The sequence below is a fragment of the Microcaecilia unicolor genome, chromosome 3, assembly GCF_901765095.1.
Source record: "Microcaecilia unicolor chromosome 3, aMicUni1.1, whole genome shotgun sequence".
Classification (NCBI taxonomy): Eukaryota; Metazoa; Chordata; class Amphibia; order Gymnophiona; family Siphonopidae; genus Microcaecilia; species Microcaecilia unicolor.
In genome coordinates, this window is record NC_044033.1 from 222,693,691 (window position 1) to 222,710,220 (window position 16,530).

General features: G+C 42.3%; 1 protein-coding gene across 1 annotated transcript in view; it reads left to right on the forward strand.

Annotated features, from left to right (window-relative positions):
- Positions 1-16,530, forward strand: part of LOC115464396 (vomeronasal type-2 receptor 26-like) — a 51,014-nt gene that overhangs the window by 21,752 nt on the left and 12,732 nt on the right. The window contains exons 2-4 of the mRNA XM_030194779.1: positions 4,346-4,637; positions 7,632-8,408; positions 15,521-15,748. Of these exons, the coding sequence (XP_030050639.1) occupies positions 4,346-4,637; positions 7,632-8,408; positions 15,521-15,748 (1,297 nt within the window). The remainder of the gene's footprint in view (positions 1-4,345; positions 4,638-7,631; positions 8,409-15,520; positions 15,749-16,530) is intronic.

A 16,530-nucleotide genomic window follows, 5' to 3' on the forward strand; every position in this document is an offset into this window, starting at 1 on the left:
ACGTAACGGCTAAGGAAGCCCATTCCAGGCATAAGGTGCGGCGAGACAAAAGGAACGGAGTCTGGAACTAAAGGAGAGTTTTCCCTCAGATTTAAAATATGCAGCACTTTGTCCTATTCTTAAGAAACCCACTTTTAACTTCCATAGGGCAGAGAATTAGCAGCCAATTTCTAAGCATCCTTTCATAGGGAAGATAATCAAGAAAGTGGTGGCTACTCAATTATTGGAGTTTTTTGATACGGGTTTTGATGACAAATGATTGCTGGCTAGACAGAGGATTTTGTGTTATTAAATACATTTATTTACAACATCAAGGCTATCAACCATTCTATACTGTTGCAAGTGCTAGATGAAGTGTGTCCATAAAAGGAGAGCAGCATGGAGTCAGTTTTGCTGTTTTTAATGTGGAGGTTGCAGTGGGTATGGCTTGTTCCCATGCACGGCCGTTATTGTGTAGGGTTATGCAAAGCTCATTGTTGTCCCTTTGTTTAATCTGTATTTGGCTCCACTATGCTTATGCATTTTTATATGCATGATGACAATATTCAGGTACTTGCTCTAGATGCTAAGGGAAGTGCTGTTTTACATGAGGTAGTTAGGTCAAGGATGTCTTTGGTGCAGGGCTGGGTTTCTGATTTACAACTTAAACACTGAATATCGGGAGGTCCGGATTTTTATAGTTCAGTAATCCAGAGCCAGTACCTGCCTTGACACAAGTAGTTGGAACTCAGGGAACGTTTAAGCAACTGGGCCATAGATATTTGGGATCTAGGTCTTTCAAAAATACAAAGAATGATTCAACATTCTTTTGCCACCTTGTAAATGATTTGTCGGCTAAAGTTGTTTTTAGATCATGATGATTTGGAGTCAGTAATATATGCCTTTTCAGTTCAAGGAGCTAGATCAGTGGTTCCCAAACCTGGTCCTGGAGGCACACCAGCCAGTCTTCCGTATATCCACAATGAAACTACAGTGCATATCTCCAGAGGCGTAGCTAGGTTTTGACGTCTGGGGGAGCAGACTTTTGTAAAATAGGCGCCAGAAGGGTAGGCCGGCCATAGCATCCCACAGTAGAGAAGGTACAACTAGACATTCCTAGAAATGTCAAGGCACTGCTAATGCGCCCCAAGCCTAGGGTCACTGGTGGCTGCTTTAGAGTCTGCTGCTAGTGTTGTCAGTTTCATGAATGAAGAGTGCAGCATTGGGGCCACTGGAGCTGACCCCTCTGCTGTGTTTCAGCAGCAGACCTGTGCTCATCAACCACGATTCTAGCAACACCAGCAGCAGGAGTGCATGCTGCTGGTCCACAACACACTTCCTTGGTTAAGAACCATTGGTCTAGGCACATGCAGAAACACACACACCCAAAATGATGGAAACAAACTTCTTGAGTGGCTAAAATCACTTTTGTGTGGGCCCTTTTCTGTATATACTTCCCATAGTCTCACAGGCTGCACAAAATTAAATAGTAGATTACTACTGCTACTATTTAGCATTTCTATAGTGCTACAAGGCGTACGCAGCGCTACACAAACATAGAAGAAAGACAGTCCCTGCTCAAAGAGCTTACAATCTAATAGACAAAAATAAAGTAAGCAACTCAAATCAATTAATGTGTACAGGAAGGAGGAGAGGAGGGTAGGTGGAGGCGAGTGGTTACAATTGGTTATGGGTCAAAAGCAATGTTAAAGAGGTGGGCTTTTAGTCTTGATTTAAAGGTGGCCAAGGATGGGGCAAGACGTAGGGGCTCAGGAAGTTTATTCCAGGCGTAGGGTGCAGTGAGACAGAAGGCGCGAAGTCTGGAGTTGGCAGTAGTGGAGAAGGGAACAGATAAGAAGGATTTATCCATGGAGCGGAGTGCACAGGAAGGGGTGTAGGGAAGGACGAGTGTGGAGAGATACTGGGGAGCAGCAGAGTGAGTAAATTTATAGGTTAGTAGAAGAAGTTTGAACAGGATACAAAAACGGATAGGGAGCCAGTGAAGCGACCTCAGGAGAGGGGTAGTATGAGTAAAGCGACCCTGGCGGAAGACGAGACGGGCAGCAGAGTTTTGAACTGATTGGAGAGGGGAGAGGTGACTAAGTGGGAGGCCAGCAAGAAGCAGATTGCAGTAGTCTAAACGAGAGGTGACAAGGGTGTAGATGAGGGTTTTGGTAGAGTGCTCGGAAAGAAAGGGGCGGATTTTACGGATGTTGTAAAGAAAGAAACGACAGGTCTTGGCGATCTACTGGATATGAGCAGAGAAGGAGAGAGAAGAGTCAAAGATGACCCCAAGGTTTCGAGCTGAGGAGACAGGGAGAATGAGACTGCCATCAACAGAAATAGAAAACGGAGGGAGCGGGGAGGTGGGTATGGGGGGAAAAATGAGAAGCTCGGTTTTGGTCATGTTTAATTTCAGGTGGCGTTGAGACATCCAGACAGCAATGTCAGACAAGCACGCTGAAACTTTGGTTTGGATGCAAGGTGAGATATCAGGGGTAGAAAGGCAGATTTGGGAGTCATCAGGTTGCCCACCCTGGGATAGTAACGCAATATAAACCTCAGATTCTTTTCCACTTTATTGTGCAATGTGTCAGTTTGAGTCTTCTCCAAAATATTGTCCAGGTTGCCCCACCTATGCAGACTCCTTGTTTCCCTTGCCTCCTCCTAGGAGTCCTATCCCCTCAAGTCCGACATCAAGAAGGCTGTAGGGACTCCCCCTCACACCCTGTATTTGTGCAGAGATGTTTTCACCTAGTAAAGAGTCACCAAAACAGACTTCAGATGCAGATATGATTCCATGTGTCACAATGAAAGAAGAGTTTAATTTTACTTTCATTTAATTTCAGCATATTCCATCTTTATAGCACTGGGCGTCCCAAAGGCAGATTACAGCAACAGTTAAGATCAAGAAACAGGATATTATCACTGAAATTTTGCCATCTCTGTATAGTATAGAACAGTGTAGAAAAATTAGCACAAAATACAGATATTATAACTGCGGTTTCTACCAGCTATAATAATTTTTAAAATGTTTTAGTGATGTTCAATTTTTATTTCATGATTATATCTAAATATGGGAAGCTTTCAAATAAATTAAAAAGCTATCAAATAAGTAAAAAACAAACAAAGTCTTTGCCCTCCATCTTTTAAGGCACTGCCTATCCAACTGGAACTAGATAGGAACGCCAGACACGTCAGAATTGTAGCATAGCGAGTGGATTTGAATCATTTGATATGTTCTGAGAATATATCAAATGATTCATTCTGGGTTGCCATGTGAAGCGGGGGAATTGGGATATCTTTAACAAAACAAACAACAGCTAGTGCCACGGAGGAAGAACCAAATTCCTTCCATCCCCAGGCTGACAGAGGCCCAGTCCAGAATGATGATGGTCATTGTCCCTCACAAAGACGAAGAGCTCAGCTGAAGCTGAGGCCGAGAGAGGCAGGCTCCGTGTGAGTGTCGTCGACAGCTGGGCTCAGACTCTCTGCTCTGCTCACTGCCTGGTGCCTGCCAAACACCGCGCCAACCTGCACAACTGCACTGTGTGCGTGGAGGGGGGGGGGGGGAGTGGACGAACCGGCTGAGGAGGAAGACGTAGGATCATACGACGTGATGTCGACAGCTTTCTCCCTCCCTGCGTCCTCCTCTGCGGTTTGCTGTGTTGTTCCCTACTTCCCTTCCCGGCGGACGGACGGCGCTCACAGCGGAACAGAGGCAGCTGAGCAGCAGCAGGGCAGGCACTGACTCTAAGCATCAGTCTACCGTCTGGCAGCGGCGCAGACTCCTCAGAGTCAGCATCGGACTCTGCGCGGGAAGGAAGGCAGGACTCAGAGCAGAAGCATTCATGCGCATAGGCGCCATATTTCTAGAAATCCACTTGGGGGAGCGACCGCTCCCCCTGCGCTCCACCTAGCTAGGCTTCTGCATATCTCCACAATTTAGGTGTGAGTATTTTCCCCGGCTCTGTGAATGAAGTATGTGCACATAAAAGTAAATACTCACTTATGCTAGTTTTCTATAAAGGAGGGCAGGCGACTACCAGTAGCCCTCCAGTCATCTATGTTCAGGGTCTGCTTTATAGAATTGCTCCTATAGTGGTGATATTCATCCTGTATACAGATAGTCTGTGCATTTAAGTTTAGGCCTAAAAGTATAAGGATAATGGCTGACAGCCTGAGATTAATCTGTATATTCAGTGTCACTGCCTATCCATATAGCAGTACTTAATATATTTATTTTTCAAACTCTGCAGCTGGCTTTTAAAAACACACACTGACCACTGGCTTTGAAAATAGCTCCACAGCTTTCTTTCCATCTTTCAGTGAGTGATTAATTGTCTGATCTTTGTTGTCCTTACAGTTATTATGAAGAAAACTATTTTGACTACCTGGCATTTGTTTCTGCAGTGGAGGAGATTAACAATAGCTCAGAGCTCTTACCCAACATCACCCTAGGGTTTCATCTTTATGAATCTTACCGCAATTCATTCTTTGCTTTGGGGGCTGCCATAAATATATTTACTGGTATGGACATATGGGTTCCTAATTATCGCTGCAAAACATCTGGCACATTGGCCGCTATCATTGAAGGTCTTCAATCAGAGGAATCAAGACAGATGTCCAATATGTTCAGGATGTACCACTATCCACAGGTAAAGGGCCTGTTCTGTTTTCTTTTACTGTAAAATCCATTAGGAAAGAGTGAAGGATGGTGAACCTGTGATGCATCAGTTTGAATTAAAAAGACCATTGGGAGGAGGCAGTGTGGCTAATTGCATTTAGGTCTTCTTTTCAGTGCCTACGTTTGGCTTACCAAGGGGCCCTTTACTAAGCTGTGTTACAAAGTGGCGTTAAAATGCTCTTGCATGAATTTTTCCTGTGTGCTAAGGTCAATTCTGGTCACCGCATCTCAAAAAAGATATGGTGGAATTAGAGAAGGTGCAGAGAAGGGCGACAAAAATGATAAAGGATGACTTTCCTACGAGGAAAGGCTAAAGCGGCTAGGGCTGTTCAGCTTGGAGAAAAGGCAGCTGAGGGGAGATATGATATACATAGTAGATGACGGCAGAAAAAGACCTGCACAGTCCATCCAGTCTGCCCAACAAGATAACTCATATTTGCTGCTTTTTGTGTATACCCTACTTTGATTTGTACCTATGCTCTTCAGGGCACAGCCCGTATAAGTCTGCCCCGCACTATCCCCGCCTCCCAACCACCAGCCCCACCTCCCACCCACTGGCTCTGGCACAGGCACAGACCGCATAAGTCTGCCCAGCACTATCCTCACCTCCCCAGCCCTGCCTCCCAACCCCGGCTCTGGCACAGACCGTACAAGTCTGTCCAGCACTATCCCCACCTCCCAACCACCAGTCCCGCTTCCCACCACCGGCTCTGGCACAGACCGTATAAGTCTGCCCAGCCCTATCCCCGCCTCCCAACCTCCAGCCCCGCCTCCCGATCATGACTAAGCTCCTGAGGATCCATTCCTTCGGCACAGGATTCCTTTATGCTTATCCCACGCATGTTTGAATTCCGTTACCATTTTCATTTCCACCACCTCCCGCGGGAGGGCATTCCAAGCATCCACTACTCTCTCCGTGAAAAAATACTTCCTGACATTTTTCTTGAGTCTGCCCCCCTTCAATCTCATTTCATGTCCTCTCGTTCTACCACCTTCCCATCTCCGGAAAAGATTCGTTTGCGGATTAATACCTTTCAAATATTTGAACGTCTGTATCATATCACCCCTGTTTCTCCTTTCCTCCAGGGTATACATGTTTAGTTCAGCAAGTCTCTCCTCATACGTCTTGTAACGCAAATCCCATACCATTCTCATAGCTTTTCTTTGCACCGCTTCAATTCTTTTTACATCCTTAACAAGATACGGCCTCCAAAACTGATCACAATACTCCAGGTGGGGTCTCACCAACGACTTATACAGGGGCATCAACACCCCCTTTCTTCTGCTGGTCACACCTCTCTTTATATAGCCTAACAACCTTCTAGCTACTGCCACCGCCTTGTCACACTGTTTCGTCGCCTTCAAATCCTCAGATACTATCACCCCAAGATCCCTCTCTCCGCCCGTACCTATCAGACTCTCCCCACCTAACACATAGAGGTCTAGGGGGCATGCGATGAAGCTACAATGTAGTAAATTTAAAACAAATAGCAGAAAATGTTTATTCACTCAATGTGTAATTAAACTCTGGAATTCGTTGCCAGAGAATGTGGTAAAGGCGGTCAGCTTTGCAGTGTTTAAAAAAGGTGTGGACGGCTTCCTAAAGGAAAAGTCTTTAGACCATTATTAAATGGACTTGGGGAAAATCCACTATTTCTGGCATAAGCAGTATAAAATATTTTGTACTTTTTTGGGATCTTGCCAGGTATTTGTGACCTGGATTGGCTACTGGTGGAAACAGGATGCTGGGCTTGATGGACTTTTACCACAGTCATAAAATGGCCTTTTTCTAATTTTTGCATTAATGACCATGCATTGATGTTGTCATTAGTGTGCAGCGTTTAAAAAATTAGGATTTAAGAACTCACATGCAACTGGCTTGGCCACTGTTTGGAAAACAGGATACTGGGCTAGATGGACCATTGATCTGACCCAGTATGGCTACTCTTATGTTCTTATGCTATTCCTGCGCTAATCAATAAGGAGGTAATACAAAAAATAGCACTAAAATTTTGGGGGTGATAAAAGTGAGAACTATGCACAGACAGTGGATAAAGCGGTCTCTCAGATTCTCAAACCAGATGTATCCAGGATGCAGGACCCCACACTGGGGCAAGCTGGAACAGGCATCCACATCAATGTATGATGTCAGAAGGCAGTGTATAAAGCGGTCTCACAGGTTCTCCCTAATTTGCAGGTCCTTTTACCAGCACTAGAGGCGGGCTCCAGGTAAAAAAGGCTGAAGATAGCCATGACCATGTGTTAAGACTGCTCTTACTGTGTGGCCATGCGAGGGGAATCATTTCCTGCCACCCACTGAAGTGGCAGTAAGGGCCCTCGCGCTATCCCAGCAGTAACCAAGTACCATGTGGCACTGCCCAATTTCTTCTGGGTTAGCGCTGCTAAAAAATACTGCCCTATTTTCCCCAGCGTGGGAAATGGCATACGCTGGGCTAGAGCTATTGCTGCTGCTCCCGTTGGGCCGGCAGTAGCTCCAAATTTGCATGGGGTAAGGCCATGGTGGGCTTTCTGCCGCTTTGTGAAAGGACTCATTAGGTTCGTAACATTTTAACCTAGTTTTAGTGAAATATAGAATCCTAATGTTTCTGCTGAAAAGTCACCTAAATATAGGAGCTTAAAAACTTATAGAAATTATTTAAAATGCGATCTCAACGTGGTAAAGATGATGTTGCATTAAGTATTCTCTTTCCTATTTATATGTTCCATCTTTACTTATATCCTACGATGTCAATTTTAATGTTCTATTTCATATTATGTTGACATTGTAAGTAGTATACCACTCCATACTTTGTTATATGAATATTTTACTGCTGTAATTGTCTATTACTTATGTTTGATTTATTCTTACTGTACACTGCCTTGAATGAATTCTTTCAAAAAGGCGGAAAAGAAATCCTAATAAATAAATAAATAAATATTATTATTAATTTATTTTTATTTACAGATCAGTTTCATCTCACAGAGTCTTTTAATGAGTGACACATTTAAGTTTCCTTTTTTCTACCGAACTGTCCCCAGTGAACTGCACATTTGTGCTGGGATTGTCAGCTTATTGAAGCATTTTGGTTGGACCTGGGTTGGTATCATTGCATCTGAGGATGAAAACAACCTGAGGATGATTCAAATCCTGAGAGAAGAGATTGAGCAAAATGGTGGCTGTACTGCGTTCATTGAAACCTTCAGTCAGAGCAATTCAATGACATTGAAGAAAATACATAAAATAGTAATGGACATGCCATCAATGAATGTGATCATTCTCTGTTCTAATGAAGAAAATATATTCTATCTACCCCTTCTTGTGTTGAACCCTGGGAAGATATGGATCACCAAAACTGAACTGAATTTTCTCTTGAAAGGTATAGAAAAAGTTAATATAACCATCTTATCATTTGCAATTGTAAAGAAAAAGATACCAAGCTTTACAAAATTTATCCAGGAGGTGAACTTTACCCTGCTTCCAAGTGATCATCACACTAAGATGTGGTGGACAGGCCTATGTGACAGCCAGTGTTCAAAAGACATAAAAAGATCCTGCAGTCCTGATGTAAAATTGTCATTTGTCCGACCCTGTAACACCAACTACACTGGGAAGAGCATTAGTGTATATAACGCTGTGTACGCCCTGGCACACGCACTGCATGACATGCTCATGTCTGGCTCTAGAAACACCACCTCAAGGACTACAGAAATGTGGAAATTACCTGATTACTTGCCATGGAAGGTAACATCATTTGTTGTGTTGTTCAGAAGAAAGAAAAAGTGAGACAAAACAAAATGTGAAAGGAAAGACTTTGATGAAAAGGAGACTGTATGATCTCAGAAAGGCACTGAAACCCCACGATCACAGAATGTTTTTTCATGATACGGTTCTTTATAAGAAGAATAGATAAAGAAGTGGGGAAAGTATACAAAGCATGGCTAACGGAATTCTTTTCACCTTTTCTACACATATATTCCTAATTCTATAAAAGGAGTGCACATCTCTGCCAATTTGCACCAAGAATGGGCTTTTTAACATGCAATTATTGGTGCTAATTGGAATCAATCAAGATGTATGCTCATGAATTTAGGTGCATGATCTCTGCCTAAATTTTATGCATGTCCTGGAAAAGGGGTCACAAAAATGGGAGGTTAATGGGAGGTTCAGGGTAGAGTGTGGGTGTAGATTTGGGTTATGCGTTTAATTATAGAAAACTAGTAAAAAAGGCCCGTTTCTGACACAAATGAAACGGGCGCTAGCAAGGTTTTCCTCGGAGTGTGTATGTTTGGGAGAGTGTATGTGAGAGTGACTGTGTGAGAGACAGAGTGAAAGTGTGAGTGTGTGTGTGTGAGAGAGAGAGTGAGTCTGGGTGTGAATGTGTTTGTGAGAGTGTGTGTGTGAGAATGAGAGTGTGTGCAAGTGTGTATGTGAGACACAGTGTGAGAGAGTGTGTGTGTGTGTGTGTGTGTGTGTGCGAGAGAGAGTGTGTGTGAGACACAGATTCTCTGTGAGAGTGAGTATATGAGACCAAGCGAGTGTGTGAGTGACTGTGTGGCACATAGAGAGTGAATGTGATACAGTGTGAGACAGAGTGTGTGAGAGTGTGAGTCAGAAAGACATTGTATATGAGAGAGAGTGTGAGCCCTGCCCTCCCAATCCATGCCCATCTGTCCCCTACCCCCTCCATTCATCCTTTTCCAGCAATTCCCCTCTCTCCCTGAGCCCTGCCCTCCCAATCCATGCCCATCCATGCTCCTCTGTCACCTGCCCCCTCCATTCATCCCTATCCAGCAATTCCCCTCTGTCCCGGAGCCCTGCCCTGCAATCCATATCCATCCATGCCCATCTGTCCCCTCCATTCATCCCTATCCAGCAATTCCCCTCTCTCCCTGAGGCCTGCCCTCCCAATCCATGCCCATCCATGCTCCTCTGTCCCCTGCCCCCTCCATTCATCCCTTTCCAGCAATTCCCCTCTCTCCCTGAGCCCTGCCCTCCCAATCCATGGCCATCCATGCTCCTATGTCCCCTGCCCCCTCCATTCATCCCTTTCCAGCAATTCCCCTCTCTCCCTGAGCCCTGCCCTCCCAATCCATGCCCATCCATGCTCCTCTGTCCCCTGCCCCCTCCATTCATCCTTTTCCAGCAATTCCCCTGTCTCCCTTCCATGTCCCCCCCCTCGCATCCATGCTCCTCTCTCTCCCATGTCCCAGCCTGGCCCGGCCTCTTCTCCCCCCCCCTTCACATCCATGCCCCCCCCCTTCGCATCCATGCTGTCGTTTCTCCCCTGCCCTCCCGCTCCCATTGTTCAACTTTACTGCCCACCCTCTTCTCTCCCCCCAACATCGCTTTTTTTTTTTTTTTTCTTTTTAAATTTACCTCCGTGGCGGTTCCGGCAGCGCAGCGTCAGGGAAGGAGGCGGCGCTCCCGACGTCTAGCCTTCCCTTCGCTGTGTTCCGCCTTCTTCTGACGTCATCCTTGACGTCAGAAGAAGGCGGAACACAGCGAAGGGAAGGCTAGAGACGTCAGGAGCGCCGCCTCCTTCCCTGACGCTCTGCCCTCGACGTCAAGTTTGACGCGTGGGCGGGGCAGACACAAAGCGATCTCACCCCCTTCACTTTTGGAACGTTGGGTAAGTGAGGCTTCATTCGAACGTTGGAGGTGCGTTTTATATAGAGAGATGCTATGAATTGGACAGACCTCTCACACACAGACACACTAGGAAACATGTCTTCCTTCATCAGGATCTTCCGTTGCTCTCCTCTAACTGTCACTAAGCAGATCTCTAACAAAAACAGTGCAACCAATCAGAAAGCTATATTCTAGCTCAGATTTCCATACAGAGATTCTATTAGATATTTTAGAATAAAAACCATATATAAAACCTTTGTTTTGGATTCAAACTTCACAGTATAGATTATAGTCATGCCCTGATGTTTACTCTATAAAATTTTTCATGAAAATTGAACCTCAACTGCCCAAACTAGAACCTTTCAAAAATGGACTGATTTGCATGCCAACTAAGCTTCATTAACCTTATAGCAAACAAGTATCAGTATCAGGCAGCTAACTTCCACCACTAAAACCCATGCAAATAATTTTAAAATGTATTTTCAGTAGTTTTAAACTTGCTAGTGTCAGTGCAGGTCTCCATTGACACTACTGCGCATGTGTCCGAATTCGCGCCATTTTCCCCATTACCATGGCAACTAAGGACACTTCAAACACGCCCCTGCACTCCCAGCGTTTTTTAGGACATTTTTAATTAAAATTGCTCAACATGCACGAGCGTTGCTCGTGCGCAATTACAAACATCCCCCAATTCCATCCGCTGTTTTGATTTTTATATCTGACCCTTTTTAAGGGATATCCCAAACTTCACAACACTATTTTAATTAAAACATTTGTGGCTAAGTGTTTCCCATTTCTCCAAATTATAAACGGGACCATTGGTATACAACGGAACTTCACTCCTATGCGATTGACGTCAATGATGATGTCATTGCGCATCCACACGCTGCAGACCCGATTTCAGCGGCCTCCTACGTCCCCAAGGATCTCAGAGCTTTTCCTTCAGGCCTGTCCTGTTGCTGACTCACCAAAGGCGATCCCGGAATGATGTGGATTGCGGCGAAATCGCAATCCTGTGACGGACCCGCCCTCTGGCAGAAAATGCAGCCCAGAGCCTTTCCCCAGCTCAATGGCTCTAATGCTAGGTAAAAATAACTTTTTTTCCATACTGGTTACATTAAGTCTCCTGTTTTGTATAATTGGCTAACTCTATCATTGCTGCCATTGACTCATCAATTGTTCTACTTTATATTCCGTTTCATCGATACAATTAAAAGGATACTGTAAGAATCATATACATATTTCATAACTGAATACAATCAAGCTTCACATGTTTTCATCTTCTATCTACTGGCCACTATGATGGACTACACTGTGTTAGACTCAGTAATCTGTTACTATGTTAACACTAAATAAATAGAGAGGACTATAAAAGAAACAGAGAGAATTAACGAAAAAGAAAAACAGAGAAATGAGAAAGAAAGGGAAAGAAAAAGAGGGATCAATCTGGAGATATTGATGGTGATTGTCAAAGCAATTTACCAGGTTAAATAGTAATTTACTTTGGTATAATAGCTCAACAAAAAATCAATCTACTCTGCTTTGCTAGGGAGCTTGACCCAGACATCATTATGAGATCCTCTGAACAGACAATTATCCTAGAAAAATTGCTGGATTTTTTTCACAAAACATACTAACAAATAAGATCCCTTCTTTTCTATCATGATTGAGTCCAAGAACTCTAAATCTGAAGATCCAGTCCTTATTGAGATACAGCTGCTTAAGGACATTCTTAAATGTAGTTAGAGCTCACCAGAGATATTTATTTATTTATTTATTGCATTTGTATCCCACCTCTTTGCAGGCTCAATGTGGCTTACACTACATCATGGGTACTGGAAATAGGAGTGCATATACATTAGGTTTACAAAAGATTTGTGTTGCATGGTGGTGAATTATAGAATGGTGTTAAAGCAAAAGACATTATAAGATACAAAAAGAGCTAAAAACATAAACAAAAACTAAATATTTCTCATCATAAATTAGATGATCTGGAACACAAAACTGCCAAGTTCAGCATGCAACTCATTAAGAAATAAAAGAACATTGATCAGAAAATTACAACTAGACCTGGAAGAGCTTTCAATCAGATGCAGAAGAAGTAGTATGAGAATCTTGAGTTTACCAGCAATATCTGAGGGAAATGATATGATTACATTTCTAATCACATGGTTACCGAAAATTCTGGAACTCTCCTTTGAACCTGAACTGGAAATAGAAAGAGCACATTTAGTTCCCTCTAGGTTGCTTACAGGAAATAGATATCGAAGATCCATAGTGAAAAAAGTCCTGCAATACCAGCACACTTGAAGGATTTTAACAATGGCTAAAAATAAAAAAAAAACAAAAATCTGTTGCTGTTTCAAGATAAGACGATATTGATTGCACCTGATCTTGCTAAGACAATCACTCTGAATCGGAAATCTTTTTTATATATGAGAGCTAATCTAAGGGATCTGGGTGCAAATTTTGGGTTGCTTTATCCAACGAGAATGCTTGTGACTACTTTATATTCGGTTTCATTGATACAATCAATAGGATATTATAAGAACCATCGATGAATTTCATAACTGAATACAATCAAGCTTTTCACGTTTCCATCTTCTAACTACTGCACACTATGCTGGATTGCACTGCAATAGACTCGGCATTCTGATACTCTCTATGTTAACACTAGACTTAAATCTGGGCCTTAGAAAAAACAAATCTAGTCTAATTTATGTTCTAATACTTCTCTCCCGTTTACTAAGCTGTTTTACATGAATTGGCTGTGTCAGCATTAGCATAGTACCAGCCACTAGATCAGCTTAATAAACAGGGGGGTACTGTTTTCTATATAAATTTAGCGTATAAATGACGGGGATTACAGAGAATGCAATAGCCAGGGAGCTAAATAAGGAGAAAACAAAACAAAACCAACTGCAAGCAGGTTTCGCAGTCAAACAACAGACCATAATCTCTTCCAGCCTTATACAGCAGAGGCAGTGGATAGTGGAGCTATTCCCTCAGAAGCAAATTTCTTAACATTCAGAAACGATCTAAGTCTTCTGAGGGATGAAAAAAATATTGTATATAATCATATTTCACCAAACATTTTCAAGGAAATCGAAATTGAAACACTGCACTATAGGCACATAAGGGCCTACACATGTGTAGCGCATGTCAAATCGACATTACCACCTGGCTAGCCCGTACGCCTGACGTTAATTCTGCATTTGGTGCATGCCAAAAACCCATCTATAGTATACTTATAGTATGTTACATAAGTCAGTTTCAAAGCAAGGTAGATATTACACATAAACATTCACAGTGACCTCCAGTTTGAGTTGACAGTATTGAGGGTCATATATCACTGAAAATTAAAGTCCAGCTATTCAACAAAGAAAATCATTAAAGTCTTCCAACAGAGTGTATAGATGTGGGCATAAAATATTGTTTGGATAATAAACACAGACCACATATTGAGTACATGCTCTTCTTAAAGTGCTAGGAAGGTATATAGTGTATATTGAAATGATTCATCTTTGTCTCCTGAGGTAGTTGCACATGTTGGTTCATCTTAATGGCAGCGAAAATGATGCCAGAAAACCAGATTTAGTAGTAAAAGAGGAAAACAATAGAATGGCAATGATTTAGAGGTGCCGGTCCCAAGTGATTACTTGGTGAATGTTGGAGAGAGAGGGGAGATCCTCAAGTATCAAGAAATGCAGTCTGAAAAGAAGAAAACGTGGCAGAAAGATACAGACGTATTTCCCATTGTTTTGGGTGCCTACGGCTTGATCAAAAAGAACTTCTAAGTGCACTTGGATAAGTTGCCTATACATGCTACGTCTTATAAGCTCCAGAAAGAAGGTTTCTTTGGTTTAGTATTGAGGTTCATTCCTGTCTTGGTATGCGCAAAACTAATCCACTTGGAGAAATTGCTGCAGAGAAAGTAGACAAAGCATTGCAATATAGATGTAGCACATTACATCTATACATTTTTGTAGTTCTTCTGGATCTACTGTACATACAAGGTAGTTTTGTTAACATAAGTCACAAGCATTCCAAATCCAGCAATTTTCTAGCAAAATTGTCTCTGTGAACTTTTAGTAAGGCAGAAACTGACTGTTTATCCTGGTAAATTGCTTTGACAATCACCCTCAATATCACTAGCTTTTATCCCTCTCTTTCTTTCCCTTTCTTTCTGTTTTTCTTTTTTCTTTCATTCTCTCCATTTTTTCAGACTATGAAATCTAATCAGATTTTAAATATATATTTCTTCTATAGCCCTCTCTCATTAGTTTTTAAAAAATATTTTCGTAATAATCATACGGTTACCCGGTATCAATAGGTAGGTGATTCATGCCTGCCTGTCCTATTTTTCAAACATTGTTCAGTCTGGTATATTATGTGCTAAGGGATTTAACAATACAAATGGACAAGTTCCTAGCACATATAAAACAAGATTTAACAGTGGTTTTAAGATAAGAAAAAGCAGGTATGAATCGCTGAGTGACAGAAGAGCTGAAGAGAAATGTCTGTAGAGGAAAAAGGCAACAGTAATGGCAGTAGTAATCAACACCTTTGGTGCAACCCCCAATAATCTGGACCAGTATCTAAACACATTAGGCTAGGGGTGGGCAACCACATTCCTCGAGGACCACAACCCAGTCGGGTTTTCATGAATTCCACAACAAATATACATATGATCTATTTGCATACAGTGGAACCAGTGGACTGGTTTGTGGACCTCAAGGACTGTGGTTGTCCTCCCTTGTGTTATTTATTAATATATTTATTTATGCATTCTTGTATCCCACTATTTTCCAAAAACTGGTTTCAGTTCAAAGTGGCTCTCAGTTTTACGGTTAGATGAAGTTACAGTAGTGTCAACTTCAAACAGCAGCACTACTGATGATACCTAAGAACTAGGTCAGACCAATGGTCCATCTAGTCCAGTATCCTGTTTCCAACAGTGGTCAATTCAGTTCACAAGTACAAGGCAAAAACACAAATAGTAGCAACATTCCATGTTACCATTCCTGGGGCAAGCAGTGGCTTCCCCATGTCTGTCTCAGTAGCAGAGTATGAACTTTTCCAAACTTTTTTTAAACCCAGATATCTAACCACTATGACCACATTCTCTAGCAATGAGTACCAGAGCTTAACTATTTGCCAAGTGAAAAAATATGTTGTTGGAAGTTAACAACAATTAAGTTCACTATTGAAATTCTAATTTTTAGCTTCATCATTATCTGAAGAACGTCCACTTTAAGAACAATCTGGATGAAGAGATCTTTTTTAATGAGAATAGAGAACTGAACACTGACTACAATATTATAAATCTGGTCCATCTACCCAATGGAGAGCAGCATCGTGAAATTGTTGGAAGTTATAATCCTTATGCTTCCCAAGGGCAGGATTTCATCATCAATGAGAAGGCAATTGTATGGGACAGTACATTCACCCAGGTCAGATTGAAGAAATATTAGAGCATGAAGGAAGACGCTGGACCATGTTGCATCATATTTGTTGTTAACTGTATTATCACAATTTTACCTGGTGCAAAAATAATAGAGCATTAGACCTTGCAATTAGTTTTTGAATTGATAAAGAACAATTCTGGATGAGGATATTAGAAAAGTTCAAAAAGAGACTAGATTAGAGAGGAGAAGATCAGTTTTCAACGGATTTATTTGTCTAAGATTTAGCTAGATAGACAAAAGTCTATGAAAATTGCATCAGATATGGCGGTCTTTTATGGATCTAAGGGGTAAGGTTCTGAATGGTTAAAGTGGTATAGAAAGATGGTCTGGACTAAAGGGGATAGATTTACAAAGTGTTGCTTTAACTCATTTTTAATATCCAAGCAATGGGTTTCACTCCAGGTATTAACATTTAAAAATATGCTAATGTGGTCATTTGGTATTCTCCGGCCAAGGGAAACTTTTCACCAGGTCTGGGGCAGCATAGAAGAGTTGGTTGAGAAGATCATTGTCTAACAGCACCCCTTCTTTCTGTACAACCTGACTACCATTCTCTGGACTGCTTCATGTACCAGTCAAAACCCTATCTAAACAATCCCCTTCCCCAGCTTAACAATGACTCCAACCTGACCTAACCCTCCTTCCAATAGCATTAAAAAATTGCCCTGGTGATCTAATGGCCCCTATCCCTCCCATCCTCCACCTCCTCACACACAAATTCCCTGGTAGTCTAGTAGTCCGTGAGAGAGTAGCCCATTGTGCTGTGG